The following is a 27,953-nucleotide window of genomic DNA, read 5'->3' on the forward strand; positions in this document are numbered from 1 at the left end:
CCCACAGTCCATTACAGCCCAAAAGAGAAAGCCATGCATTGGGAAGGGACAAGAGAGCGCTTCCTGTCCCTGCACTGGGGCAGAATGGCCCAGAAGGAAGGAAGGGACATGGGGCTCTGCCAGCATGGATCCCAGAGCAGTAGTGGGTGAGAGATGAGTGCAGGGGCCCATGCAACACTGTGGAATGGAAAGTGAGGCCAGAGTTTCTCTCCCCAGATGTTTGGTGGCACACCCCCCTGTGTGCATGCATGTGTGTGTGCTCCAACACATGTTCCAGGGCATGCTCTATGCAATCACACCTCTGTGGGGCTATCTGCATGCATGCACACCACAGAATCACAGAAAGGTTTGGGGTGGGAGGGATCATTGAAGGATATTCTGTCCAATCCTCCCTGCCATGGGCAGGGTTAGGGTTAGGGTTAGGGTTAGGGTTAGGGCAGGGACATCTTCCAGGGATGCCAGGTTGCTCCAAGCCCTATCCACCCTGTCACTGAACACTTCTAGAGATCGGCCAGCCACAGCTTCTCTGTGCAGCCTGTGCCAGTGCCTCACCACCCCCATGAAAAAGGATTTCCTCTTTCTGTGTAATCCAAACACACCATAAGTCACTTTAAAACTGATGCCCCTTGTCCTGTCTCCTGTGAAAAACTCTCCTTTTGGAAGCCCCTTGATATCCTGAAATGCTACTTTAAGGTCTTACTGGAGCCTTGTCTTCTACAGGCTGAAAAACACCATATCTCACAGTCTGTTTCCACAGTAGATAGTTTTCAGCCCTCAGAGCATCTCTGTGGTGTTCTCTTGACCCACTCTAACAGCAGCACATCCTCCTTGTGCTGGAGACCCCTGATCTGGAGCCAGCACTCTTGGGCATGTCACCAGAGGACAGTAGAGCAGATAGGGAGAAGCTCCCTCCCTCATCCTGCTGCCCACCCTGCTGGAGATGCACTCAGGACATGGGTGGCCCTCTGGGCTGCCAGCACATTTGTGTGCATGTGGAAGTGTGTGTACAACTAAAGTGTGTGGCAGCATCTGTGTATGTGCTCGGCCGTGCCTCCATGTAACGCCATATGCCCATATGGTTGCATGGCAATGGTGCACGTGCTCACATGTGTGTGGGGTGTGCGTGTGGGTATGTGCACAAAAATGTGCGTGGCCACAGGGTGAATGCTCACCTGTGCAAGCAGTGTGCCTGCCCTTGTCCATGTGAGGAATGCACAAATATGTCCACAGTGGCAGTGCACGTGCTCGCCCATGCCCACATGGATCTATGTGCAGGCACAGGGTGCATGCCTGGGGTGCGCAGGCATGTGTGATCTGTGACTGCTTGTGCATATGCCTATGTGGACGGTACACACGCATGTGCGGCTGTGATGCCTATGCATGTGCTGGCCCTGCCCACGTGGGTGGTGCATGTGCTCTCCCGTGCCCATGCATGTATCCATGCGAGGGGAGCATGCGTTTGTGCACGGTGGAAGCCGTGTCTCCCCGTGTATGTGTGAGCCTGTGCACACGTATGTGCGTGAGCACACCCACACCGGGTGTGCCCGCCGTGCCTCCGTGGGCGGGCAGCGCACACGTGCGTGCACGAGCTCTCCCGTGCCCGCGCGGGTGCCGCACACGGATGCGCGCGGGGGCGCGCGGGTGCCCGCTGTGCCCGCATGCTCGGGGCCGTGCGTGGGCCGCCCGCGCCGCGCAGCAGCGCCCGCCGTGCCGAGCAGGCCGGGGCTTGCGGCAGGGGCAGGGCCGGGGCCGCTTGCGGAGGCACGTCCTGGCGGGGCCGGGGGGCCTGCGGACGGCGGGCCGGAGAAGGAGCGACCTTGCACCAGCAGCGGCGGCGGCTCGGGTCGTGCAAGGTGTGTGCGGGGCGGGGGGCGCTCCGCCTTCTCCGTCCCGGGCGTGCTGCGGGATGCTCAGCGGGCATCCGGCACCCGACAGCCCTAGGGCTGGAGGAGGCAATGCACCTGGGGGGGGGGGGGGGCGGGCCGCAGCACTGCCCTCACTCCCTCCCCTCTCCCCGCAACGCTTGTTGCTGCGCCGAGAGACGGCACCGCGGTTGCCGGCAGCCGCGCGGAAGGGGGAGGGCGCGGCGGAGCCGGCCCGTGGTAGGTGCGTGGGGCCGGCTGCCGTCCAGGCTCGCTTGTTGAGGTAGGTGCCTCTCCCAGTCCCTCCTCAGCCTTCGGGGCCGGCAGAGATGCCACGGCTTCCCCCGCATGCGGGAACCCCACGCTCCCCCATCCATCCCAGCCCACCCGCAGTCACCTGCTCAGGGCTCGCGACCCATGGGCGCAGGAGGTTCACCCATCCCTTCCCAGTTGCCGGAGCCAGACGGATGGTGGGGTCCAGCTGCTGCTTTTCATGGAGATCCCTGCGCTGTCCCCGGCCACAGAGCACAGCCCAGCACCTCGGGGGTGGGCAACAAGGAGAAATAGCACAGGCTGCGGGAATGGCTTCCACCCCTCTGTGCACCAACGTACCAATGCCCGAGCATGGGGCAACCACAGTCTCCTGTGCCCAAGTCAGGGACAACGTTGGGATGCCAGATAGGCTGAGGAATAGTTGGGACACTGAAAAAAAGGCAACGAAGGAAAACTTTGCCTGCAAGGGTGCCACCCTGAGTGTCATTTCTGGGCAAGGATGCGCCATCTCCCTTGATTTTCAGGGCTGCACCTCCCAGCTAGCAGAGCCTTACAGGATGAGGGGTCATGCATGCCTCTTCAGGGCTTTTCCTCCATTCCTATGTGTCCTTGTCCTCTCAGGGCTGTCATCAGGGGCTGCAGAGCTCTGAGCCAAGCCAGATTGGAAGATGGCTGAGAAGCTGGTGCCTGGGGACCTGTTCTCGAGGAAGACCCGGGAATCAGTGTCATCCCTGGACTTGGACAAGCTGGCACCCATCTCACCCGAGGCTGGTGGTGAGGAGTCATCTGACAGCGAGGGCGAGCAGGAGGACAGTTCTCACAAGCTCATCCGGAAGGTTTCCACCTCGGGGCAGATGAGAAGCAAGGTCAGGGGTGGGGGATGCCAGTGGTGAGGGACTGGCTGGATGTGGGGTCACTGCTGAGGACAAGGCAGGGGGGTTTATGAGGGTGTAAATGAGTACCAGGTTCTTGCTGCTGGCAGACTTGGCCCAGCCACAGCTGGCAGGGTTCTGACCCCCTGTGTCCTGTGGGAGGGCACATAGAAACATGCACACCCCACAGTGGTAGTGTCAGCATTGGTCCCATGGGGCTGTGAAGCACAGATTTCATCCCACTATTCAGGAACAGGGTGTCTCCCATACCCAGAGAGCCCCTACCACATTGCCTTCATGCTGCATTTGTATCCCCTGGGTTCCCCTTACCTGTCCCTGGAAGAAGAGGACTCTTTTTAGGATGCTCCGTAGATGCTCTGGGACTGAGATTTAGGGTCATGACAGTTTTGTAGGCTCCTCGGATCCCAAACCCTGCTGCAGGCATTGTGTGTGTAGGGCTTGGTGGGTGGCAAAATGGAACCATGCATCTTTCCTAGTGCCCTAGATCAATTTGGCTGTGCCAGCTCCCCTGCAGGTCCCATTCCCACAGATCTAGTCCCCAGTGGTGGTTTGCTGGACAGATGGGAACACCTTTGAGGTTAGACATGACACTTATATTTCCCAGCCACTAGCATGACAGCAGCTGGAGTGTGTGTGTGTGTGTGTGTGTGTGTGTATCACAGTTTGCTCAGAAAAAGCTATTTTGATAGCTTACAAAATTTACAAGATTACCCCTACAAAATAGGGGGTGTAGTGCCTTCAGCCAAACAGGAGTGCATGGTCAGAGGTCCCAGGTCAGGGACCTCTGTGAAATGCAATGCAGGCAGAAATAACCTGGGCCGAATGGCCAGGTAGGATGTGGGGAGAGAAGGAAGTTTGGGGGGACATTATGGGGAGGGAGGATGCAGACACAGTGCTTGGAGGATGCTCTGGATGACATGCTGGTCCTTTGCATCCACCTTTCAGCTGCGGGAAGGAGGTGGTGGAATGAGTCAAGGCAGTGCCTGCAGTGTTGGGTGGCACACGGGGGCTGCTAGAAATCCCCCTACAGCCAGCTTCCAGTGTCAGCCTCTCCTCAGTGGGGATTTGGTGGCTGTGCTGCTCCGGGGTGGGGGAGAGCTCTGAAAACACAGCATAGGAATGTAGTTGTGGAGAAGAGGGCTATTACTGGACTCTGGTGTTGGGTGCTGAGGGCATGAAGGAAGGGGAATGAGGCAGTGTGGGTCTGATGGCAGCAGTGGGTATGCTTGGGGCTGGGGCAGGCTCCCCTCCTGCTGTCGCTGTCTTGGCTGTTGTGCCAAGCCTGGTGCACTGGCGTGAGGTGGGGCAGAGGATACTTGCTCAAGGGTATGGAAATCGCATGTTCCCAACCTAGCACTGTGGGGTTTTTCCACTTGGCAGAAGAGACTTCTGGGGCATGGGGCATTGAAGGGGCTCTTATTGAGTCCCTCTGGCTGCTCAAGGAACATACCTCAATTTTCCCTTCTTTGAAGCAGGCTGGCATCAACTCTGCCCTCTCCAAGTTGGCTGCCTAGTGGGTGAAGAGGGCTATGCTGGGTGCAGGGTGTTGGGGAGGAGGCACAGTGGGAAGCCAGGCCAGTGTGTGGGATCATGGGGATGCTTAGTTCTGTGTATGAGCCCTCAGCATCCTTCTGGAAGGGTGCTAGAGTTTGCCATGCAGCACTTGCCGTGCTGTGGGGCACAGGGACATCACAGGGAGCCATCAATGCCCGGAAGTCTGAGGGGAAGGGGCAGATGGCTGGGCTATGCCCATGTCCTACAGCAGCAGCACAGGAACACGAGCATGCTCTGAGCCACAGCCCAATCGCCAGAGCCCCCTGTACCACCAGCAGATTCTGGCCTCACTGCTGAGCGGCTGCATGTGGGGAAAGGCTGTCTCTCTGCCTGCTGTGGTTGCTGCCCAAATCCTGCTTGGCATTAGCAATTAGCCATGCAGGAGGTCATGCTGTGCAGCATGTCAGGGGAGGCAGGTGGCATGATGGATGAGCAGGTGGAAATGACATGTCTGGGCTAACAGCCCATGGAACTAGGGGAGAGAGTGAGAGCTGGCAGGGCTGGAACTGAAGGGGCCTGAGAGTGAATTGTGTATGCCTCCCCTGCCACCTCTGTGTTTTCAGTGTTGGGGTTCAGTGTTTTTCCCGAGGATGCCTTTGCCCTGGTCCAGATGGGCAGGACTGCACTTGCCAGCCTGGCATCTGGTTGGATGGACTCCTTCCTTTCCTACGGAGATGAGGGTTTTTGGATGACATTGCTGCTGCCACCCAGGTCAGGCTTACAGCCCTGACATGGCACATGTGCTGCCTGTCACTACAGCCACAGCCACAGGGTGTGTGCCATGGCAGGCACCTTCCTGAGTGACACCCCTGTCTTGACATCCTCGGCACCCAGGTGGGGCTGGGGCAGGGAGAGGGAAGCATTGCCTGCACCCCAGGGGCAGGTACCTAAAGAACACAGTTTATAAGGGAGAGTTCAGTGCCAGAGTGGCAGCTCCTGAGACAACAGGTGGTGGGGCATCAGGTTTGGGTCATATGTGATGGGTGGGGTGCTTGAGAGGGTCTAAAGAAGCCTGCCATGTTGGGGGGCTGGGAAAGGTCAGGACCCCCACCCCATCCACACTGACTGGGGAGACCTTGGTGTCTGGTGATGGAAGCAGGCAGCTTCTCCCACTCCAGGATGTTGTCCAGCCCCTGGGACAGGAATAGGTGAGGATCATTTTGGGATCTGTTGAATCCTTCTGATTGCTGCTCCCCAGTTCCAGTGCTTCTGCACTCTGAATGTTCATGCACCCGCATCCCTTTGTCAAGCCTCCACATCAATCACATCCCCCCCACTCCACACCTCCAGGCTGGAACTATGGACACCCTGTGGGGTGCTTTGTGCCAGCATTGCTGTGGGGGCGGCAAGGTCGTTGTGCTCAGTGACAAAAACAGCTGTCAGATGCAGGTGTCCCTACTGGACTGAAAGGCTCCAGGATGGATGGAGTCTTGCTGACATTCCCCAACCCCCCCCCCCCCCCAATCCTCCAATCCTCCTCAGTGCATCTGGGGGCTGCCAGTTGCCTGTACCAGGTTTTAGGTGTGCAAGTGCAGAGTGGGAGAGGGATGTGATGCTGTTTCCCAGCACTGGTTCCCTTAGGGCTGGGCTTGGAGAGAAGGTGAAGGGGAGAGAGGGGCTGGTTCTGGGGCTCACCAAAGCATTTGAGTTGATGGGGGTGGTGGGTCACATCCTGCTTGCGTGTCTGGGGTGTTCATTCCTCGGCACTGCCTCAGCACAAGCTCTCCCAGCAGCTGCCTCCCAGAGTGGATGCAGAGAGTGACCCAGCAGTGCTGTTTGGTTCAGCAAGTGACAGGTCCTGAGGTGATTGCACCAGAGCTGGGAGGTAGGGGTATCAAGGGGAACACAGCGGGGTGCATGCCAGGGATCCAGGGTTGCCCGTGGCATGGGAACAATGTTCATGGCCATGGTGGGCAGGGGTAACCATGGCTTGTCTGCTGTTTGGAAAGGGGAATCCTGTTCCCGAATTCCTGATCTTGAGATACATCACAGCTGTTTGGTGGGGCTGAGGGACCCATCAGAATCCTCCCATGGGGCTCAGGGAGGTCAGTGGGGTTATTGGTACCCTTGTCCTTGCTGCAGGTATTGAGCATCCTGCAGGCTCAGAGTGCCCTAGGAATGAGGCAAGCTGTACCTGTGCATATTGGGGTGTTGGGCAGGTGTAGGGAGCCTGGTGAGGCAGTGCTATAGAGCCAGGCTGTGGGGAATGTTGCCCACTGAGTGCTAAATCCTGGCCAAAAGATGAAGAAAGAAGGTAGAACTGGCTGGGGCCAGGCCTGGAAACCTTTCTTTTGCAGCAGGAGGATGGACCATGGCTCCTGGGCAGTGCACCCTCTAGACTTGATGCTGGTGGGACACTGGAGCATCTCTCATACAGAGAGAGCCTGGGAGAGCTGGGACTGTTCAGCCTGGAGGAGAGACTGTAACCACAGAGTCCCTGGTTTTTGAAAGGGAGGGTGCAGCAAAGGGGGAACCAGGCTCTTCTCAGTGGTGTCTGCCAATGGACAGAAATGAAAAAATAGGAAATTGCACCTCAACACAAGAAAACACTGTCTGAGACCAGAGAGGCTGGGCTTGCTCTCATTAATCAGGGCCCACCAAGTTAGTGCCTGGGGTGTGAAGATAGCCCCACTGTCACTAGCCGGATGTTTGTGAGGTTTCTCAAGCACTCTGCCCTCTCCATGCTAACTTTTTCTGTTATGTGAATGTCGTTCTGGTCCATCAGCTCTTTCCCACTCCTGCTGGGCAGAGTGGGAGGGCTGTGCCCACCAGCATTGGGGCACAAGGTGCAGGGGTGAACTAGTAAAGGTTGGCCTGATGCGGGATGCTTGCAAGCATGATGCTTGGGGACCAATGTGGCTGTAGATAGGGAAGAATGACCTCATTTCTAAAAAGCAGCTGCTGGATAATGTGCTCTAGGGGGGTTGCCTTTCTTCTAGGGGCTCCTTTCCTCATTCCTCTCCTCCTGTTAATTGTCTGTTGCCTTTTAATGGTCTTGTCAGGACTGGTGCTAGAATCTCCTTTTAAGCATCCACCCAGCACAGGGAAGGGATATTGTGGTTGGTCCTGCAGTGGCAGAAAGCTCCATCCTCTGGGAGCAGCTGCGCCTGTGGGGCCATAGCACCTGTCAGGCACCAAGCCCCTTGACTGCCCAGTCCCGGAAGAGCTCTGCTGTGTCACAAAGCTTGATAAGGTTTCCGACCGACTCCAGCCTGTGGGGTGCCTAGCAGCTGGTGGAAGCCCTGCAGCTAGGGCTGCTTGAGGTCTGCCAGCCTTGCTCTGCCTGGTGCCTGCTCGTCCTGGTGCCTGCTGGCTCAGCTAGGGGATGAGCTCTTATGCAACTGGACCCCGGCTTGTGCCCAGTGGGCTGCTGCACTTGGAGCAGGAGGGTGGCTGCCTGGAATGATGCTGGTGCAATGCAGGTCGGTGTGTTGACAAGTTATCCTCTTTCCCCTGTCCTCCTACTGGGTGAGGCATCGTGTGGTCACAGGGACAAGTATATCCCTTCAGGAGTGGTGTAGGGTGGCCAGCTGTGTGGGCAGATAGTGTGGTGCTCAGGAGGCGTATGTTACAGCATTCCTGGGTAACAACCTTCCTGGCTCTTCTCCAGGCACTGCTTCGCTGTCCAAGCCGATCCCAGCAGGAAAACCCTCCTGCCCCAGCTGTGGTCAGACCTGGATTCACAATGGGCTCTTGCCAGGAATGGTGGTGACAGAGCTGGGAGAGTGGGGTAACAGAACAAAGCAGCATCCTGGGGCTCTGCTTTAGGGCTGAAGGAAGGGCCAGCATTTCGGGTTGTAGCCTGACCTGGAAGAATCCCTGGACTGCGGTTCAAGCCCCCTGCTTGTGCCAAGCACACAGGCAGCCTGTGGCATGATGGCCTCTGGAAACCAGCCCAGTCCTGTCACAGCACATGGCTGGCCATCCTCCCAGGGCCATTTTTACCCCATTTGTGTCCCCTCTGAGGCTCTGCTGCCACTTCAGCTGCATCTGACCTGGAGGTGGTAGTATGTCTGCAGACACTGTATGGTTTCATTCTCACCTTTCCCTTCCTGCCCTGTGCCTCTGGGATCCCCCCAGTGCTGGTGCTGAGCCCCCTGGGCTGTAGAGAGCAGGGAGGGACCTCGGGATGGGGCAGTGGAGTGCTGGGACAGAGCCCTACAGGGGAGCTGGCGTCTGGCTGATTGCTGGGCAGTTTATATGTGGCTCTGGGTGTGCCGCCTTGGTTGCCGAGGTGAGACCAGCTCTGGCTTTGCTGAGGCTCCCTGCAGTGCTGCCTGGGGCTTTCCAGAAAGAATAGCTGTGGTTGGGGTGAGTGGAGCAGCTTGGATTTGTTTTAGGGTGTGGGTGGCACACTGTGTTTTACAGCTGTGCAATGACTAGTGCAGAGCTCCCAGCCCAGTGAGCCAGTGCTCCCATTGTCCCCAAAACTCTCCAGGAAGAAGAGGCAGTCCCTGTGCTACAGGTGCTCAGCTCCAGCTCTTTTGAGCTCTAGGGTACCTAACAGCCACTTACTATACAATTGTGGTGACCCTGGTGCTCTGGACAGGGCTTTGGGGAGCTGGCACAGCAGGGGTGATGCCACCCTGGCATGGCCTGCCTGCCCTTGCCATTGTCACCCCTTTCCTGTTTGCAAAGAGGAAACACTGACTCACCCAGCAATGGTGCTGCAGCATGCATTCCCACTGTGTGGCTGGGCCTGCTGCTGGCCTTGGCCATCAGGTGCCTCTCAGGTGTCCTTCTGTTGTTCATTGCAAAAGCAGGGGTCCAAAACCATGGAGCCACTTGGGAGCTGATCCCTGCCCCAACAGCTGGAGCAGGTGCTCCTGGCTGAGACCCATGTCAAAAAATGAGGTAGGTGAGTGGCTTACCACAGTGAGATCCCAAAACAGCCCTCCGTCACCCCAGATTTGTGTGCCTGCCCAGGCAGCGTGGGACAGCTGGACTCCAGGGCTTATTTTGGAAAGGGGACCTGCCTTATTTTCCCCAGGGAGGAGTTGTCTGGCCCCATGTGGGCACCAATGGAACCTGTACCACGTGGCATCACACACCAGGGGCGATGGAGCCTGGATGGGCAGCTGCTTACCTGAGGAGTTGTGCAGCAAAATGCTGCCCATGGCAACACAGAGGGCTTGGGCTTTGATGCCCAAAGCAGCCCACAAGGGTGGGCGTGGGGAGAGGTGCCCCCTGAGCTTCTCTGCACCAATTTTGCCACCCCGTGTTGGGATGGCTAGGGATTAGTCTGCACTGGTGGAAAACTGAGGCACAGTCCCCCCAGCCGTGGTATTGGAAGTGTTGTGGTGAAGGTGGGAGAGCTCTCATGGGTGTGGAGGTGAAGGTGGGAGAGTCTGCTTTTCAGGGCCGCTGCATTCTGTCCCTGGGAGGGCCAGGACTGTGACATCTTGGGGCTGGGTGATGACTTTTTGCTGCTGTTAGGAGCTGCTGCTGCTGGGGGTGTTTCAGCTCTGACTCTCCTTTGCAGGAGTGGGTGCCACCCTCCTAGGCAGCCAGTCCTTGCTGTATCCTACCACCCACGTGGCCCTGGAGCCAGGCAGAGTGCCCATGCCCAGCTGGCTCCAGCCCCTGCTGTGATAGCTCTGAGGCGCCATCATGGACAGGCCCCTTCTTCCTTCTCATTGTCATCCTTTTCTTCCAATGGCCCCCTCGTCCTTCACCGTCACAGCTCCTGACACCACTCCTTGCTGTCACACACTGCCTGTCCTTTGCAACAACAGCAATGACTGCAGCAAACACAGAACCTGTGCCTGATGAGTGCAGCCAGGTGTGGTGGATGTGGTGTTTGGGGCTGGATCCCACCAGGCTATGGCAGGACCCTGGCTTGTCCCCTGGTCTGGGACAAGGACTGCTAGGGTGCATGATTTGTGTGTGGATCTGAGGTCACAGCTGGACCCCACTGGAGGGATCCCTCTGTGCTCTCACAGCTGAGAGGCCAGGAAAAGGACTCAGTGTGCCCCGGGGTGCTGACACTGCTGGCACCGGGGACCGCTGGGCAGTTTGAACCTGCACTGACATTCTGAGGCATCATGGTGATTGATTGACCGCAGCCAAACTCTGCAGCAGTCTTGGGAAGTGATAAAGGCTTAAAACATCCCTCTTCAAACTCCAAGCTGGAAGAGAGCAGGGAACAATGTGGTGGGTGCCCCAAGGAGGTTCAGGAGGGTTACGCATTTGAATAGTTGAAGCTCAGGGAGCACCCCAGATGGCATTTTAGTTTCTTTGTGAAGGCTTCTGCTATTCCTGGTGCTTTGGCCATCTGGTTCAGACCCATGGGGCAGTAGATTAAGGCTGAGACCTGGGGCTGGTGTGTTTGCAGGCTGATGGGTGCCTGACTGCCACCTCTTGCAGCACATGGGTTGGCACAGGAGTGCAGAGCCCCGCCATGCTTCCCTCGCTTTGCCCTCATGCCCTGTGATAATTTGCTGTTAAATGTGGCTTGTCATCATGTGCCTGGATTGGATGCAACCACTGTGGCAGCTAATTGCAGAGAAGCAGCTGAACAGAGCTGCCGGTGGTGTTTAAAGAAGATACAATAAAAGATGAGGCAGTGCCAGAGCATCTCTGCCACCTCTTTCAGGCTCATAGCCATGTTGCAAACACTAATTAATTGAGTCTTGTAAACACCACTGCGAGAAGGGTAAATATTGGCAGGTGCTGTGTTTCGGGGAGGGCAGAGAACGGGCAGCCAGGTTGCAGCGATGCACTGTGCTGCAGGGGATGCTCTGCCTGCTGCAGGCTACCCTCAGCCCCAGGTTGTCCTCTCCAGGGGCTGTGGGGGCAAGGCAGAGCTGGCTGCACTCCAGTTCTGCTCCAGCTCTGCTCTCCAAACCGGCTGGGGCCGCAGTGCCCAGGTAATGCCACTTTGAAGATGCAGTTGCTATCTCTGGGGCACTAGTCTCCTCTTAAAGGAAGCTCTGCTGGCTCCAGTTCTGCCCTTGGCTTCTAGGGAGCTGCAGCAGGGTGAGGATCTCCAGGCACTACCCTGGGGATGGAGAGGAGGAATCAGCAGTGGAGCCTCTGCACTGCTGGAGACCTGCATCTTCTAGTCCTGCCATGCCCAGCAGCATCCTTCCAGATCACAGGCAGTGCCCAGTGCCCAGGCGATGGTAGGCAGGGAACATAATTTGCCCTGCTACATGCAGCAGAGAGTGAGCCCCAGAATGTCCAATCTGTGCTCCTGGGGACCCGGGGACTGGTGTCACAGGGGAAAACAGTGGCTTTGGTAATCCTGGGGGCTACAGGAGCTCAGGACACTGTGGTCTCTGCAGAAGAGCGTAAAGGAGGGGCTGTTGCTGAAGCAGACGAGCTCCTTCCAGAGGTGGAAGAGACGATACTTCAAGCTGCGAGGCAGGACACTTTATTATGCTAAGGATGCCAAGGTAGGCTGGAGGGTGCTTCCAACATGCCCAGTTTGGGGGGGACCTGAGCCTGCCAGCCCAGGAGGGGACAGAGATCCCTGCCTGGTGGACTGGGGCTCTGGTTCCTCCCTCGCAGTCCCTGATCTTTGATGAGGTGGACCTGTCTGATGCCAGTGTGGCCGAGACCAGCACCAAGAACATCAACAACAGTTTCACGGTGAGGGAGGTGTGGGGCTACCAACTGCACCCTGTGGAGACATTGGAACCATGTGGGGAGGCACTACAGACCTCCCTCATCCCCCCAGAGCCATGGAGCACTCCATAGCATGGCCTCCTGCTGCTTGAGGTGGCACTGGTGGGCCACAGATTGCTGGGGTCTGTGCTGGGTTCTGGCTGGCCTGGCAGTGGCCTTGCGAGAGAACGTGGGGATGGTGGCTGTTGCAGGTGATCACGCCATTCAGGAAGCTCATTTTATGTGCGGAGAACCGGAAGGAGATGGAGGACTGGATCACAGCCCTGAAATCTGTCCAGAAGTGGGAGATCCATGAGGTGATGTGGGCAGGATGCTGAATGGATCTGTATTTGTGTGTGGAGTATGTTTCCCTCTGTGTGCCTTTGATTGCCAGAAAAGAGCTGTTGCCCTTGGCATAGCTCCACAAGGAGGACAGGAATTGGGCTGGGGGGGACTCGGGATGCCAGGAGAGAGGGAGTGCCGGCTGAGGGTGCCAGGCACTAATGGGGCAGGGCTGTGTCTCCAGGCCACACAGTTCAACATGGAGCACTTCTCTGGCATGCACAACTGGTACGCCTGCTCCCACGCCCGCCCCACCTTCTGCAACGTGTGCCGCGAAGCTCTTCCAGGGGTCACCTCCCATGGCCTCTCCTGTGAAGGTCAGTGCTGGCGTCCTGCTGGGAGGTGGGCAGGAGTTGGCATCAGGGCAGGGCAGCCTCTCAAGGCTGGGCCAGAGCAGGAGTGGTGCAGGGTGATGCCCACTGCCCAGATGCAGAGAGGTTTGGGACCAGGGATGTGCATGCCATGGGGACCTTCCCTGCTCCTCACTGCTCCCCTCCATGCAGTCTGCAAGTTCAAGGCACACAAGCGCTGTGCCGTCAGAGCCACAAACAACTGCAAGTGGACGACTCTGGCCTCCATCGGCATTGAAATCATCGAGGATGAGGATGGGGTAAGCAGGGGAGTCCCTTTTAGGCATCCTGGCAGGACAGATCCTCCATCAGAACTAGCCTTGCTGTGCCCAAATCAGGAAGCAGGAAGAAACTGTAGCTGTCCCCTGCACTGTGTGGCCTCTGGGCTTGGCTCTGCAGGGGCATAGCTTGGGGACACCTCCTCTGGAAGCCTGTATCAGGATCCCTTTTTGCTGTCCGAGTGGGGCCACCTCCAGACATTTTCTGGGGATATGTCTGCCCTGCCTAACATGCTGATGGCTTCAAGCAGCCAGGTGGGCAGGGATGAGAGGACATGGGAGGGGTCCCAGACCCACCTTGCCCTGCTAAATGGCACCACTTCCATGGTGCTTGGGGAAAGAGGTGGCCTATGATCTTTCCCTCCAGTGTGCAGGATGCTATTGGTAGCTGCTCTTCTCTGCAGGTGGCCATGCCCCATCAGTGGCTGGAGGGGAACTTGCCCGTCAGTGCACGCTGTGCTGTCTGCGACCGGACCTGTGGCAGTGTCCGGAGGCTGCAGGACTGGCGGTGTCTCTGGTGCAAGGCCATTGTAAGAATATACGCACATACCCTGTCCCCACCCCTCTCCCAGCACAGACAGCACTGCCCCTCCTGTGTGCATCTCTGGGAAAGCTGATGCTGAGACTTTGGTGCTGTGTCCCCCCGCTCTGCTGATACAGGCATTCCTGCATTCCCAGGTTCACAGTGCCTGCAAGGAGCTCCTTGGCAAGAGGTGCCCCCTGGGGCAGTACAAAGTGTCCATCATCCCTCCAACTGCCTTGAACAGCATCGATTCTGATGGTGAGTTGGGGAGGGCACAGGGCTGGTCTGGTGGGGGGGACAGGCTCTTTGGGATAGGGCTCTGAGCTCTCTGAGGTCTTCTGGAGGCTTTGACTTGTTGCACTGTGCCTGTTTTGTGGGGCAGCAGGAACACTACCTTCAGTAGGCTCCAGAGTCAACGCCCTTCCCTTAGTTGAAGGCTGCTTGTTGCCTTGCACTCTGTTTCAGGGCTTGGTGGTATTCTGTGGGCTTTGGGGTGGCATTTCTTGCCTCCATGTGGCTTTAGCTGCTCCTGCCAGGTCACCACTTGCAGTGGCTCAGGACATGGTGCCTCTGTGCTCTGATCAGCAGTGCCAACCCTATACCCCTGAGGTGGGCTGTCCTGTGTTGCACCTCAATGGTTCAGCATCTCTCAAGGCAGGATAAAGCTCTTGCTTGGGTTATTTCTCAGTGTCTGAAGCTCAGCTGTTTTTTTGGTAGTGCAGAGCACAGCTTTGCCCTGGCACAGGACACTGCAGGGAGAAGCCATGTGGAGCGTGGGGGGACCCCCCCAGCTGTTTCCTTCTCCTGAGGGGCCCAGCTGGCCTCCGCTAAGCAAAATCTGTTCTTCTCCTCCGGATATTTCTTTCTTCATTCTTTACTGCTTTTCACCACTCAGCTCAGCCGGTAGCTCATTTGCCTTGTTACTCATTGGGATGCTGTCAGAGTAACCATCACGCGGCTGCTCCTCAGCTCCAGAGCCTCAGCTGCTGGTGGCTGATCCCTGGCAGCATCTCTGCCCTGTCCCTCTCCAGCAGCCCAGCCATCCGTGGCTATGACTGTTGCCCACCTGACTGGGAACAGCTTAGCAAGGCCTCAGTCCCCCCTTGTCCTGCCATGCTGTCCTGCTGCAGCATATGAGTACTGCTGGCAGCAAGCTTTTCCGCTGCAGCCCACGCTCTGACTCAGCAGCTCTCAGTGCTTTGTGTTACTGCTCTGCTGGGCTGGGAGTGGAGATGGAGCAGTGGCTAGGCAAGGAGGGGGGGCTGTGGGGCTGTTACCCCCATGCTCCTGCTGTGGTGGGGGTGCTAGGGCTCCTGGTTGCAGCCCATGGGGCTCTAAGGGCAATAGCTGTGGGGCTGGTGCCAATGGCATGATGGCTGATATGGTCCCTGCTGCAGCATTGCTTGGTCTGCCAAGGGAAGAAGCCTGCAGACACCAGCCAGGGAACTGGGATAGACAAGAAGTGCCTGAGGCAGGTGCGGGCTCTGGGCCACCATCAATCCTACTCTGCCTTGGGCACATTTCTTTCCCCATCTCATTTCTTTAAAAGCATAGTGCTTCTTCTTCCCTCTGCCCCTCACTATGCCCCGGACATCCCCATCACTGCCCCTCCTGCCCCAGCACCTCACAGATTGGGCTTGGCACAGATGGAGTGTCCATACTCTGCTCTCCTGAAGTGTGTGGGGGCAGTGAGAGCTGGGGCTCATGTGTTTGGGCTTACTGCAGGTTTCTGGAAAGCCACCTGCCCCTCAACCTGCTCCAGCCCTCTCCTGGCCTTTGTCAACTCCAAGAGTGGGGACAACCAGGGTGTCAAGTTTTTGCGCAAGTTCAAGCAGTTCCTCAACCCAGCCCAAGTCTTTGACCTCATGAATGGGGGCCCACACCTGGGGTAAGCACCAGCCTGAGCACCCTGGAATTGCCTTGCTGGGATCCCAGTGGGCACCTGGCACAGCACCTATTCCCTCTCTCCTTGCCCGCCACCCAGGCTGCGCCTCTTCCAGAAGTTCTCCACCTTCAGAATCCTGGTGTGTGGTGGCGATGGCAGCGTGGGTTGGGTGCTCTCTGAGATTGATGCCCTTGGCCTCCACAAGCAGGTGAGTTGGGAGTGCCTGGCATTACTAGTGCAGGCTGGCACCATCCCCAGCACTGGCACACTCTGTGTACCCCAGGTGCTGCCAAGCAATGGGCACAGCAGAGTTGGGGGTGTCACAGGTGCCCTTGGGGGCTGCTCTGAGGCCCCCCACTCTGTCTCTCTCCTGCAGTGTCAGCTGGGTGTCCTGCCGCTGGGGACTGGTAATGACCTTGCACGGGTCCTGGGTTGGGGCAGCCTATGTGACGATGACACTCAGCTGCTGCAGATCCTGGAGAAGCTGGAAAGGGCCACCACCAAGATGCTGGACCGGTGAGCAGGGCATGGAATACATGTCTCTCTGTCCCTCCTACCCTGGCATCTCTTGGGAAGCCTGTCCCAATTCCTTGCCTGTCCCTGTGCTAGGGGGCCAGGACATGACAAGCAGCCATGGTCTCTGTTTGGCAGGTGGAGTGTGCTTACCTATGAGGCCCCCAAGCAGTCCCCCTCAGCACTGAAGGAGGAGGAGAATGGGGACTCCAACATCCAGGTGGGAACTGCTGGCATTTGGGCGCTTGAGATGGGGAGGGCAGGCTGGAGGGCAGGTTCCCGTTCAACCCAGTTCAGGGACACAGGGAGGGATGGCACAGGAAGAGGTTATTCTGGGGGCCCCTGGGGACTGGGGCTCTGAAGGGGCTGGAGTTGGCTGCATGCAATGAAATGACCCTGGCAGGTCTCAGCCTGGCATATGCAGTTGGGAGCAGGCAGAAGGTGAAGTAGAGCTAGCCTGCCAGTGGCCAGCTGCTTTGGACTCTTCTGTGTGCTCCTGTTCAGCCCCTTGCCCCAGTTTCCCTCCTGATGTGACTGACCTTGCCTCTGCCCAGCAGCATGGGCATGGCTACCCTCAGTGGTGGGGAGTGGGCTGAATAAGGGCTGATCATCCCCAGTTCAAGGCTGGCTGGGCAAAGCTCTATCCCTGAGCGGGGCACATGACAAGGTGGCAGGTGTCCAGCTGTCTCCACCTGTGTCCCCCCCAGGTCCAGATCTCCCATTACGCAGACTCTGTTGCCTTCCACCTGGCCAAGATCCTGGAGTCAGACAAGCACTCAGTGGTGATCTCCTCTGCAAAGTAAGGAGGGGGCTGTTGATGGGGGTGCCAGGAGCCCCTTTTGCTGGGCTGGGGCCTGTCCTCAGGACCACTGCACCCCCCACGGCCAGGCTGTCTCAACTGGCCTCCAGCAGCTGATGGCTGTGCTGGTGCCTGGCAGATAATGCTGGCTGTGCTGACCCTCTGGAGCAGCAGGTGTTATCCCAGCAGGTGCCCTGGCTGGCATCTGTGCCTTGCTGGCCATGCTGTGCCCCTCTTGACCTCCAGCCACTTCCCTTGGCAGGTTCCTCTGTGGCACTGTCAATGACTTTGTGACTGAAGTTGGGCGGGCTTACAAGAGGGCGACGGAGAACAAGCAGGAGGCTGAGCTGATGGCACGGAAGGTGTGTTGCAGGGGAGCTGGAGGGTTGGGTCAAGCTGGTGGCACAGCCTGTGAGCAGGGGATGGGCTGCTCCGCAGGCCTATGCCCTTGTTGAGCATGTATTGGGGTGTGCCATGCTTGGGGTGCCCAGGCATGGGGTGTCCAGGTGCTTGGGGGTATCCAGGCACTCATAGTGCCCAGGGAAGCACCCAGCACTGGTGGGGGGCAGCAGCTTCTGGCAGGTACTGAGTGGGGTAGGTGTCCCACAGTGCGCCATGCTGAATGAAAAGCTGGACTCGTTGGTGCGGGAGCTGAATGAGGAAGCTCAGGCCATCATGGTCCCTGAAGAAATGGCACAGGCCACCCACGCTGATGTCAAGGACCAGGAGAAAGCTGGCAGCTTCAACCCCAACCCCCAGCCTCGCATCTTCAAATCCAAGGAGCAGCTCATGCTGCGGGCAAACAGCCTGAAGAAGGCCCTGCGGCAAATCATTGAGCAGACAGAGAAAGGTGAGGGAGTGGTGGGACCTGGCAGCTTCCCTGCTGCTGCAGCAACCTGTCAGGAGCTGTGAAGCCACACTGGGTTGGTGCTGGACCCATGTCTTTGTTCTCCCCTGGGATCCTTGGGATGGCAGCAGTGTCCCCACCCTGGGCCCTTCCTGGTATGAGCCCACAGGCCTGACATGAGGAGGGGCTACAGGGCTGCACAGACTCCCTGTCATGTCCCTCTTTGTATCCAGCTGTGGATGAGCAGAACAAGCAGACCCAAACCTACCAGGGCAGTGTGGGCCCCAGCAAGGATAGCTCAGAGGAGTTCAGCAAGGAGGAGGAGAAGCTCAGTAAGATGCCAGCAGGGCATGTGGCATTTTGTGGGGGCATGGGGGTGAGCTGTGGGATGGGCTCAGGGTGAGAACCCATGTGGCAGCTACCTCCCTGTCACCCTGGCCAGGCTCCCGGCGGGTGACTGTGACCTCTGCGTCTTCCTCCATCATCCTGGACCGGCCAGACACCTTTGGCAGCTTGCAGTTCCCTGAAGACCCCAGCACCCTGTGAGTCAGGTGTTCTGCCTGCCCCGGAGCAGAGCTGGTACCATGCTGCCCCTTTGAGGAGGCTGCTGCCCACCAGTGTGGCATCCCTGCTACCAGGCCCTCCTTGGCCAAGCAGTGCCCATGCTGGGGGAGCCTGCCTGTGGATGGTGCTTTGAGCTTGGTGTTCCCACCTGCAGGCAGGTCCTGGCTGTGCCATGGGTCTCCTGCCATGATGACTGAGGGAAATTAGCAGCCATCCCTGCTAGTTTTGGTCAGGCTTCCCAGTGCCAGCCGCTCTGCTCCAGTGGGTGTTACACCGCATCCTCTGGTGCCAACCCAAAGTCACCGATACGCAGGGGCTGCTCAACCTGCTTTCCCTCTTTGCTGATTTCAGACACTTCTTGGAGAAATGTGTCATGAATAACTACTTTGGCATTGGCCTGGATGCAAAGATCTCCCTGGAGTTCAACAACAAACGCGATGAGCACCCCAAGAAGTGCAGGTTGGCTGGAACCCCTAGATTTCCCCCAGGAAAAAACATGTACCCCTGGCTTTCCAGTGCCATCAAGTTGCTGGGAGCCATGGGGGTGACTCAGGCCTACTGTGTTGGAGATCCTTCCTGCAGCAGATTTTGTACCTGTACCCATTGCTGGGATGAGCACCCCTTGGTGGCAGGCTGCAAACACCCCAGAAGGGGTGAAGACCTGAGGACTCGGTGGGATTTACTTGCTCTGCAGCTGGAGAGAGGGACATTGCCATGCTGGCGTGGAAGGGTCAAAATCTGGGTGCAACGTGCTGCACCTTTGGCTTTTCTGGGAGGTAGCAAGAATTGAGGAAACTAAGGTGGGGCCAGCCATCTGGGACTGTTCAGCACAGTGCCCCAGGAAGGCTGTGGACCCTGTGACAGGCAGTGGGGAGCCCACAGCCCCTCATCTGTTCCACTTTGCCCCACAGCAGCCGCACCAAGAACATGATGTGGTATGGGGTGCTGGGCACAAAGGAGCTCCTGCAGCGCACCTACAAGAACCTGGAGCAGCGGGTACAGCTGGAGGTATAGGGCTGGGAGAACTGGGAAGGGATGGGAGGGGCAGCGTTACAGCAGACCCCCAGGCTTAGCCCTCTCTTGCAGTGTGACGGGGTGCCTATCTCACTGCCCAGCCTGCAGGGCATTGCTGTCCTCAACATCCCCAGCTATGCCGGGGGCATCAACTTCTGGGGAGGCACCAAGGAGGACAATGTGAGTGTCAGTACCATGAGATGAGTTGGGTGGCGTGATGTCCTTTCCCCAGTCCTAAGATACCCCAGGGCTAGGGTGTCCCTGCCTTGGGCACACATGGGGGAAAATGGATGTCTTCATGTGTAGTGATCCTCTACAGAACTTTGGGGCTCCATCCTTTGATGACAAGAAGCTGGAGGTGGTGGCAGTCTTTGGCAGCATCCAGATGGCTGTGTCACGGGTCATCAACCTCCAGCACCATCGCATTGCACAGGTAGCGCTGAGGTACCCTGCAGGACCACAACTAATGCCTGAACACTTTTGGGGCAGCAGTGGAGCCTGAGGCAGTGTGGCTCTGCTCAGCCTGGCAGCTATTGATGCCACCCCTGGGCTGTGTGCCCCACAGTGCCGTGTGGTGAAGATCACCATCCGGGGCGATGAGGGTGTACCTGTGCAGGTGGATGGAGAGGCCTGGATCCAGCCACCTGGCATCATCAAAATCCAGCACAAGAACAGAGCCCAGATGCTGACAAGGGACCGGGTGAGATTGAGGAGCTCAGCAAAACCATGCTGAGGGACATGGGAAAGTATGACAGTCTCAGAGGGGCCATGTCTGTCCCCCACAGGCATTTGAAAGCACCCTCAAGTCTTGGGAGGACAAGCAGAAAGGGGAGAGCTACCGAGCAGCCACACGGCCACGGCTCAGCTCCCAGCAGTCCATGGAGTACCTGACCGAGGAGGAGAGCAGCCTCTTGCAGCAGGTCTCACGGGTCGCTGAGACCCTCATTGCCAGGTCAGACTGTGGGAAGGGGAATATAGTGGGCACAGGGAAAAGGGAACTGTGCTGTGGCCATGCAGAGGTGCGTGCCCAGCCCAGGGGAGCCCTGGCAGCTCCAGCCCCTGTCACCCACAGGATCCATGAGGCAGCCAAAGCTCACAAAGCCATGGAGCAGGAGCTGGCGCATGCAGTCAATGCCAGCTCCCTGGCACTGAGTGAAGCCCTCTCCCACAAAGCTGCTGGCACCTCAGAGGTGAGCGGGGACTGGGAGCGTAAAGCAGCCTTTACCCAGGCCCCATGGGGCCCTGCCGCTCAAGGGGTTACCCCCTCTTTGCCCCAGTTTCTCAGCAGGAATATGGCTGTGGAGATGGTGCTGAGCATCAAAGAGCTGTGGGCTGAGACCAGGGCATTCCTGGACGGGAAGGCGGTGAGTGAGGGACTGGAGAGCACCCAAAGCCTCTCAAGGCTGCTACCTCTGGGGGTGGCAGCAGGGTTGGGTATGGGCCCTGTCCCCCACAGCTGGACTCGCCGCAGGAGGAGGAGGCACTTCAGGGCCCTTTGAGTGTGCTAGGCCAGGAGCTGCAGCGGCTGCTGGACATCCACTGGCTGGGCCCTATTGCCCACCCTGCTGAGGAGGTGGGTGCACAGGGACCGGGGGCTGGCACAGCCCAGCCTCAGGGAGCTGTAGCATCCCACCAAGCCTGGCTTCTCACAGGAAGGTGCCAGCAAGGGAAGCTTTAAGCTTCGCCTCAACATCCCCAAGCCCAGGAAGGAGAAGGACAAGCTGCAGAAGCAGAAAGCCAACAGTGTGCTCCCAGGTAAAGTGAGCAGTGTGCCAGGAAGAGACAGCTGGTGCAGTCCATGCTAGAAAGGACCCCCCTGTGCTGACCTATACCTCAATCTCCTGTTTTGGGAATGCTGGGGAAGAATCCTCAAGAAAGGGGAACCTGGCTGCTTGAGGGTGGCACCCTTGTCACCAAGAGCCTCTTAAAGCTTTTTCTGGTATCAGACATGCAGAGCACCCCAACCCTATAATTCCTTGGCTAGGGGGAGAAGGGGGCTCTGGTACAGCTCAGACCTTTGGGTAAGTCCCTTGTCCACAGCTGGGGGTCTGGTTGAGGGGGAGCAGCTCAGGTGCTCCATAAGTAAGCCAAGGAGAGGAGAGACCTCTGCAGCCCGAGCGGGCTGTGGCCTCTGGCCCTGCTGGAGTCAGGGGTGGGAGGGGGTATGCTGTCTGCTGACCACAGGCTGCCATCACTGCTGCCTGCGCTGCTGTGTCCCACTGCCTCCACAGGCCCCAGCAGTCCACCACTGTGGTTTTCCTCCCTGCTAGCAGACAAGTGGGGCTCCGAGGAGGTGGCAGCTTGGCTGGAAACGCTTGGTTTAGGGGAATACAGAGACATTTTTGTTCGGCATGACATCCAAGGCTCTGAGTTGATTCTGCTGGAGAGGAGAGACCTTAAGGTACAATCCCCTTGTGCCTCCTGAGGGACTCCCAGCCCTGGGGAGCATGGTGTCCTCCATCCCTCCTCTCCCTATCCTTCCTGGTGGCAGGTTGGCCCTACATCTGGGTCTGCAGAGTTGAGCTTGTGCAGCTTCTGCACAGGGGCAGGGAAGCAGGGTGGCCTTGGTCCTCCAACTTGCAAGGCTCCATACACCTATCCAAAACAGTATCAGCAGTACCCGACCCTCAGCTGCATTCAGGCATGGGGATGCGCTTTTAAGAGGACAGTGGGCTTCAAGCAAGCACTATGCTCTAGCAAGGGAGAGCAAGGAGAGCTGGGCTGTGCCTCATCCTCCAACCTGTGGCTTGTCTACCAGCAAGGGCGAAGAGCTGCAAGGCCCTGCAAATGCATCGCCTCCTCTTTCTCTTTCCTGCAGGACCTGGGGATCACCAAAGTGGGCCATATGAAGAGGATCCTTCAGGCCATTAAGGAACTCAGCAACCTGCCCTAGGCTGACAGCAGGGCAGCAGCCCAGTCCAGGTGCTGGGTGGGTGCTGCCCCAGGGAACAGGGGCTGGGTAGGGGAACAGGTCCCTGCCCTTGCCCCATATTTATGGAGCCCTCCCTGCTTGCCTCGCTTTAACTCTGTCCCAAGTGACCCTGGGGCCACTGCTTCTCCCCCAGCCTATGGGGCTGGGGACACTGAAGCAGAGGTCTACCCTGATAGGTGTGTGGTCTGACCACCAGTCACGCCCGATCAGGGTCAGGTGGTCACCTGGGACCACCCGCTGTGTGCTCAAGCTGGAGCCAAAGCAAAGTTTCCCCTTCCCCATGTGGGTATTTATGCTGTGTAAATATTTGGAGAGAAGATACGCATTGCTGCTGCTTGCATAGTGTCATTACTAAGGGGAAGGTGGGGAGGAGGGAATTGAGAATACCTTTCCAGCCTTCACCCTGAGCTTCCTGGTCCCCACCAGTCACCGTGCTCTCACCCTCTGTCTCATCACAACACAGGGAAGTACAGTGCTGGGGCTCCAGTGCCAGCATGTACAACAAATACATTTTATTAACAGTTACACATGACTTTTTTTCCTCCCCCTCCCCCGCCTCTTCCTCAGTTAAAATTACTATTACTTATGTACATGGTACCACCCTGCTTGAGGGTACCCCATTATTTACAGGCTTATTCACAGAGTAGGGCTAGGAGCTAGTGAGTGTCTCCTCGAGCTTGAGCATGTCCATGGGGGTGACTTTGGCAACCTCAAAGAAGACCCTGGAAGGAACACATTGGCTTAGAGCTCAACCACAGCCCTGACACCCATCCACCAGTGCTCCCAGATCCCTACAGAAGCCGAGGGTGCACACCAGTGGTGTCACTCCCTGCAGCAGGGACAGGCCTGAGACAGAGCCCCATGGCTCTCACCTGTGTGAGTACTTGCTGCGCACAGCATTCAGCTTGTCACGGGGCTGGTATGTGAGCAGGAAATTCAGCCTCTTCACCAGGGGGTGCAGGTCCTGGGCACTGTACCCACTGTAGTACTCCAGTGTAGGGGTCTGCAAGGGGACAGCAGGGCTAAGCTGTGCCCTCAATGACAGGACAGTCATCATCTTCCCTTATCAGCATCCAAATCTGATCATAGCCCTAGTGCATCACCCCACTCACTAGTCCATTGCGTCCCCCTGCAGTGCCTCCCAGGGTGCCTCGGCAGGGACAGTACTCACCCAGCCCCCAAGGTTCTTCATGGTAAGTGCCAGCAGCAGGCAGCTGGCAGCCAGCTTCGACGGGCTCTCACGGGCATAGTCGTACTCCTGCAGGGTCATCTCACAGAGGAAGCGGGCCAGCGTCAGTGTCTCCATGGTGGCACGGGCACACTGCAGCCAGTGGGCAGGGAAAGCGCTCAGCCTTTTGAGCAATACTGCTCCCCTTCCCAGCCTTTCTAGGATCTAGAATGCAGCCTCTGGGGCACAGGTCAGGGATTACACACACCCAGCCTATCACAGACCACCATCCTCACACCCCAAACCCTTTTGAGGGGACCTGGATGAAGTTTCCTTGCTGCCAGCTGGGAGCCTGAAGCCCCAGTGATGCGAGTCACTGTCCCCTGGAGCCAACAGAAGGGATGCCTGGGGGCACCCAGCCGACCCTCTGAATGCACTCACCTTGGCAAAGCGGCGCAGGAAGCGGTAGGGGATGGGGATGTTGATGTCGAACTTGAGGGTGCTGAGGATGCTCATCTCCATAGCAATAAGCTCCTCCCGCTTGTAGGCATCATCACAGATATAGAGGAAGTCATCCACACATGGTGGGCACCGCTCCTGTAGGGGCACAACTGCTCAGCACCCCAGTGGGAGCTCATCCTGGCCTCACTCAGGAGATCCTAGCCACCCCACAGGCCCTGTGAGTGTTCACGTGCTGCTGGACTCAGCAAGGACTATTAACACCCTGTGGGACTTTTGTCATGCCCATACTCCTCCAGCCTTTGGCTTGAGCTCCATGCCTGCATTAAGTAAACTAGGGTATCCTGATGGTCTATGCAGAGCAGAGAGAAGCTGGCTTTCCAGTGACACCAGGACACAGGTTTCAGCCCATCATGACTGTATTTGCAGCCCTTGGGACAGGAAGGAGGAACATGACAGACATGCCACCCTGGCAGCTCTCAGGGCAGTAACCTGGCCTTCCCTAAAACCTCCCCAGGGATCATAGAGGCACAGCCCCTCTGAGTCTGCACCCCAGGAGAGTACACAAAGAGTCACCTCAAATTTGGAGGCAATGAGGATGGCAGTGGAGCCGATGAGCTGCAGCTTCTCTCTCATGCTCACCACCTCCACCAGGTAGTGGTCTACTAGCTTCACAGCCAGGTACAGTGTCTCATGGTTCAGCTCAAAGTTCTCCTTCAAGAATGAGAGTGGGGGTCAGAACAGAGTGTCAGACAGAAGTTAGGCCTGGCCAGCCCCTTCCAGGTCTCACAGAGGCCAGGGGTACCTATGGGCCAGGCTCAGAGGGAGGGATGTAGGCTCATCCCTAGCCCACACAGGGGGAGCATCAGCTCTGCGCTGGGAATGCTTGCAGGAGCCTCTGCTAGCACAGAGGTCACACATGCCAAAGGCAGCACAGGGGTTGCTCTGCAGAAAGCTGTGCCCTCTCACCTGCACCTCCACCATCCAGTCCACAAGGATAGCACGCATGTCCCCACTGATGTCTGTCTGCTTCTCCATGTAGTCAGGAAGCATGAATTTTTCCTGCCAAAGAACCAGCTGTCAGGGACATGGCAAACATCCCCACCTTCAAACAAGCCCCTTCTCACCCTGTGCAGTGGTCAGAGCCTCTGAGCAGTCAGTGGCCCTGCCTGCAGTCATTCCTTCCCTGGACAGGGCTGTCACCCCCTGGACAGGCATCACCCACCTCTCTTTCCCGCATGTATTCAAAGATCTCCTTGGCATACTCTGCATTGGCGTAGGGGTCACCCAGCTGCTCCTTGTCAATGTCCTCCACTGCTGGCACCTGCTGGTATGGAAGAGGCAGCAGTAAGGGGGAGGCCCTGTAAGTGCCAGTCACCTTGTCGGGGCAAGGCTGCTGCTCCTCTACACACCCCTTTTCCACCTGCCTTCATCACCCTGCAGTCCCTGCCCCACTCTTTCCCAGGGGATGATTCTTGAAGCAAGATGGTGGTGCACTTTGCCTGCCCTCCCCAGCTTTTCATCACCCTGGCTGAAGTCTCTCCAAGGCCCAGAGCACTGCCTGGTGCCTGAGTAGCACTAGTGGCAGCTGCAGAGTGGTGCTGTGATGGGCCTGGGGCAATGCTGCAGCCCAGGGTCCCTACCCTCTGCTCAGGGGGCTTCAGTTCCTGTACAGACACTGGCTTCTCTGGCACAGGATCCACTTTGGACTCTGTAGGAGCTGTTGGAGGAGTTTTCTTCATTGACCTGGGAAGGAAAAGAGCATAAATCATTGCTGGGAGAAGACCAAATTTCTTGGCTGAAAAGGGGCCTTCCAGAGACTCTTGCTGCTTCAGGAAGGGGCAAAACCACCCCTAAAATATCCCCACAGACTTCTAGAATCACTTAGGTTGGAAAAGACCTTTAAAGATATTGAGGACAACAGTTCCCCCAGCATTGCCATGCCCACCACTAAACCATGTCCCAAGGGCCACATCCACACGACTTTTAAATCCTTCCATGGAAGGTGACTCTACAGCTGTCCTGGGCAGCCTGTGCCAGGGCTGGACAGCCCTTCTGGGGAAGAAATTTTTCCTAATATCCAACCTAACCCTCCCCTGCCACAACCTGATGCCATTTATAGTAGATATACTAGTTCCCTCCTGCATCTGGCTCAGCCTCCATCACCCAAGGGAAGCCCCATGGGACAAGTTTGCAGCAAACCCCTGCCCCCAGCTACTCACTTTTTTAGATTGATCTCGTTGTTCTTGGCCACCCCTAAGGTATTATGTGTCTTCTGCGCCTTGGGTGGAGCAACCTTCACAGACTCCTTCTTCCCTGCCACCACCTGGTTCTTGCGAGCCTGTTTGGGTCAGAACAGGGGCATACAGGGGCTGCAGAGTGGAAAGCAAGATATGCCCTGCAGGGAGACCTCTCCTCTTCCTAATGGGCATGGGGTATGCCCCCCACCATGGGGAGCTCACAGGGGACACCAGACCCCCTACCCTCACAGAAGCACTCACATTGGTGATGTCTCCAAATGCTGATCTCTTCTTGGGCCCACCCTGGGGAGAGGATGAAGACCGCTTGGCATGACAGCTCTCCTCCTGCAATAGAAGCTGTTAGAAGATGGTGGTCAGCTGCCCCACAGGAGCCCCCCCTGCAGCTCTCGCTTGGCTCGGTGCTCACCTTCTCAGGATCGATGTTCTCTGCAGCAGGACCTGCCTTGCCTGCTCGGGACTGCTTGGTGGTCAGCATCTTGGCATTGCGTGGCAATGGCATCCTTTCCCTTGGTCTCTGTGAGCAAGCTGGGGGCAAAGCATGATGTGATGGGGGCTACTGCCCACCTGCCTCCAGGGACACCCTCCCAGCTTGGGGCAGCACAGGGGGAGGTTTATCCCTCCTGGGGATTAGCACAGCAGCACTGACCCCTTTCCTGAGCACGGCAGGTGGGTGGTGCCCCAAGACAAGCCCAGGCGAGGGACAAATCTGGCTAGAGCTGCTCCCAGGGAAGAAGGGACAGAGACCCCAAAGACCACCACCTAAAGCACTCTTCTGGGTGAGGTGGTAGGGGGGACAGGCAATTCCCAGATTCCTGCATCCCAGAGAAGGATGCAAGGGCTTGCACTTCCTCGGAGAGTTGGAGGTCTTGCAGATCCCCACTCTCCCACAACCCTCAGGGTCCCCTGGGGGAGTCGGGAGTCCCAAAGTTCCCCTCTCTCCTGCATCCCCCGGAATTCCCAGGGAAGCCGGGGATCTTGGAAGCCTTTACTCCCTTGCATCCTCCAGGGTCTCCACGCCTGCCATCAACTATGGGCCCCAGCGCTGCCCACTCCCCCGCAGCCCTCGGAGGCCCCACTCCCCCATAACCGAGTGGGATCCCCCCCAGTCACCCATGCCCGGGATGTTCCCTCCCCACTCACCCATGCCCGGTCCGCTGTGCCCGCACCTCCGGCCCCGGCGCTTTTGAAAGTAGCAGTTCGGTAGCGGCCGGCCAGCACTGGCCGAGCGTCGCCCAATCAGAGTGCGAGGCGATGCCAGGCGGCGGCCAATCGGCGGGCTCGGAGGGATGCAGTTGCTAAGGGGCAGGGCGGCAGGGTTTAAAATTCAACGCCGATAACCAATGGAAAGGCGAGTATGCGGCAGGGGCGGGGCGAGCGCCGAGCCGGGCGGGCAGCGATTGGTGGGAGCAGGCGCCGTTTAAATCCGTTCTGCGGGGCCGTCGTGGCGGCCGGGCCGCAGAGTGGGGGCGGCCGAGGAGCGGCCTTGCCGTCTTTGCCGTCTTTGCCGTCTTTGCCGTCTTTGCCGTCTTTGCCGTCTTTGCCGTCTTTGCCGTCTTTGCCGTCTTTGCCGTCCTTCGGCGGGTGAAACGGCCTCCGCGGGCAGCTGGCTCCACTGCGTCCACTGCCTCCGTCCGCAGCCGTGGGTCCCAGGCCTCCGGGGCTGCCTTTTCCCACCGGGCTGGGGGACAGCGTGTGCTGGCCGTGCACGTTCCTTAACCCAGCGTCGGGAACGGAGGGCTCGGATCGCTTGGATAATCACAGAACGGTTTGGGTGGGAAGGGACCAAACGGTCCCTTAAGCTTAAGCTCAGCCCGTTCCACCCCCTGCC

The 27,953-nt window shown here is 58.0% G+C and overlaps 2 protein-coding genes across 9 annotated transcripts; one reads left to right on the plus strand and one right to left on the minus strand.

Annotated features, from left to right (window-relative positions):
• Positions 1–1,760: 1,760 nt before the first annotated feature.
• Positions 1,761–22,571, plus strand: DGKK (diacylglycerol kinase kappa). Of its 5 annotated transcripts, none has more exons than XM_066559354.1 (30): positions 1,761–1,853; positions 2,757–3,001; positions 11,869–11,979; positions 12,095–12,175; positions 12,403–12,507; positions 12,717–12,849; positions 13,036–13,142; positions 13,565–13,690; positions 13,839–13,941; positions 15,409–15,571; positions 15,668–15,776; positions 15,945–16,084; positions 16,220–16,301; positions 16,789–16,880; positions 17,143–17,242; positions 17,490–17,730; positions 17,961–18,059; positions 18,170–18,269; positions 18,643–18,750; positions 19,203–19,299; positions 19,378–19,485; positions 19,625–19,738; positions 19,871–20,005; positions 20,091–20,257; positions 20,378–20,495; positions 20,583–20,669; positions 20,762–20,878; positions 20,958–21,060; positions 21,537–21,706; positions 22,124–22,571. In XM_066559354.1, exons 2-30 carry the CDS (start codon positions 2,804–2,806, stop codon positions 22,196–22,198), a joined length of 3,489 nt encoding a protein of 1,162 aa, XP_066415451.1. In that variant the 5' UTR covers positions 1,761–1,853; positions 2,757–2,803; the 3' UTR covers positions 22,199–22,571. The 5 variants fall into 5 exon arrangements, with proteins under 5 accessions (XP_066415451.1, XP_066415453.1, XP_066415455.1 ...); XM_066559356.1 differs by having other exon boundaries at positions 21,576–21,706; XM_066559358.1 differs by having other exon boundaries at positions 21,579–21,706.
• Positions 22,572–22,734: 163 nt separating this feature from the next.
• Positions 22,735–27,560, minus strand: CCNB3 (cyclin B3). Of its 4 annotated transcripts, none has more exons than XM_066559360.1 (12): positions 27,266–27,560; positions 26,532–26,650; positions 26,366–26,461; positions 26,087–26,205; positions 25,508–25,610; positions 25,090–25,191; positions 24,834–24,926; positions 24,441–24,578; positions 23,847–24,002; positions 23,409–23,558; positions 23,110–23,240; positions 22,735–22,959 (listed from the first exon to the last, which is right to left on the minus strand). In XM_066559360.1, the coding sequence occupies exons 1-12, from the start codon at positions 27,267–27,269 to the stop codon at positions 22,887–22,889; spliced, it is 1,284 nt and encodes a 427-aa protein (XP_066415457.1). In that variant the 5' UTR covers positions 27,270–27,560; the 3' UTR covers positions 22,735–22,886. The 4 variants fall into 4 exon arrangements, with proteins under 4 accessions (XP_066415457.1, XP_066415458.1, XP_066415459.1 ...); XM_066559361.1 differs by having other exon boundaries at positions 25,090–25,188; positions 27,266–27,559; XM_066559362.1 differs by having other exon boundaries at positions 26,366–26,449; positions 27,266–27,548.
• Between the last annotated feature and the right edge of the window lie 393 nt (positions 27,561–27,953).

Source organism: Molothrus aeneus, chromosome 14, assembly GCF_037042795.1.
Source record: "Molothrus aeneus isolate 106 chromosome 14, BPBGC_Maene_1.0, whole genome shotgun sequence".
NCBI classification, from domain to species: Eukaryota; Metazoa; Chordata; class Aves; order Passeriformes; family Icteridae; genus Molothrus; species Molothrus aeneus.

Excerpts from the sequence above, each read along its gene's own strand:
- DGKK (XM_066559354.1), top strand. The coding sequence starts at position 2,804 with ATGGCTGAGAAGCTGGTGCCTGGGGACCTGTTCTCGAGGAAGACCCGG. Across the intron at positions 15,572-15,667 it reads AATGGGGGCCCACACCTGGG|GCTGCGCCTCTTCCAGAAGT; the intron begins GTAAGCACCAGC and ends CCCGCCACCCAG. Across the intron at positions 20,496-20,582 it reads AAGCTGCTGGCACCTCAGAG|TTTCTCAGCAGGAATATGGC; the intron begins GTGAGCGGGGAC and ends TCTTTGCCCCAG.
- CCNB3 (XM_066559360.1), bottom strand. Across the intron at positions 25,192-25,507 it reads TGAAGCCCCCTGAGCAGAGG|CAGGTGCCAGCAGTGGAGGA; the intron begins GTAGGGACCCTG and ends CTTCCATACCAG. Across the intron at positions 22,960-23,109 it reads CGCAGCAAGTACTCACACAG|GGTCTTCTTTGAGGTTGCCA; the intron begins GTGAGAGCCATG and ends TGTTCCTTCCAG.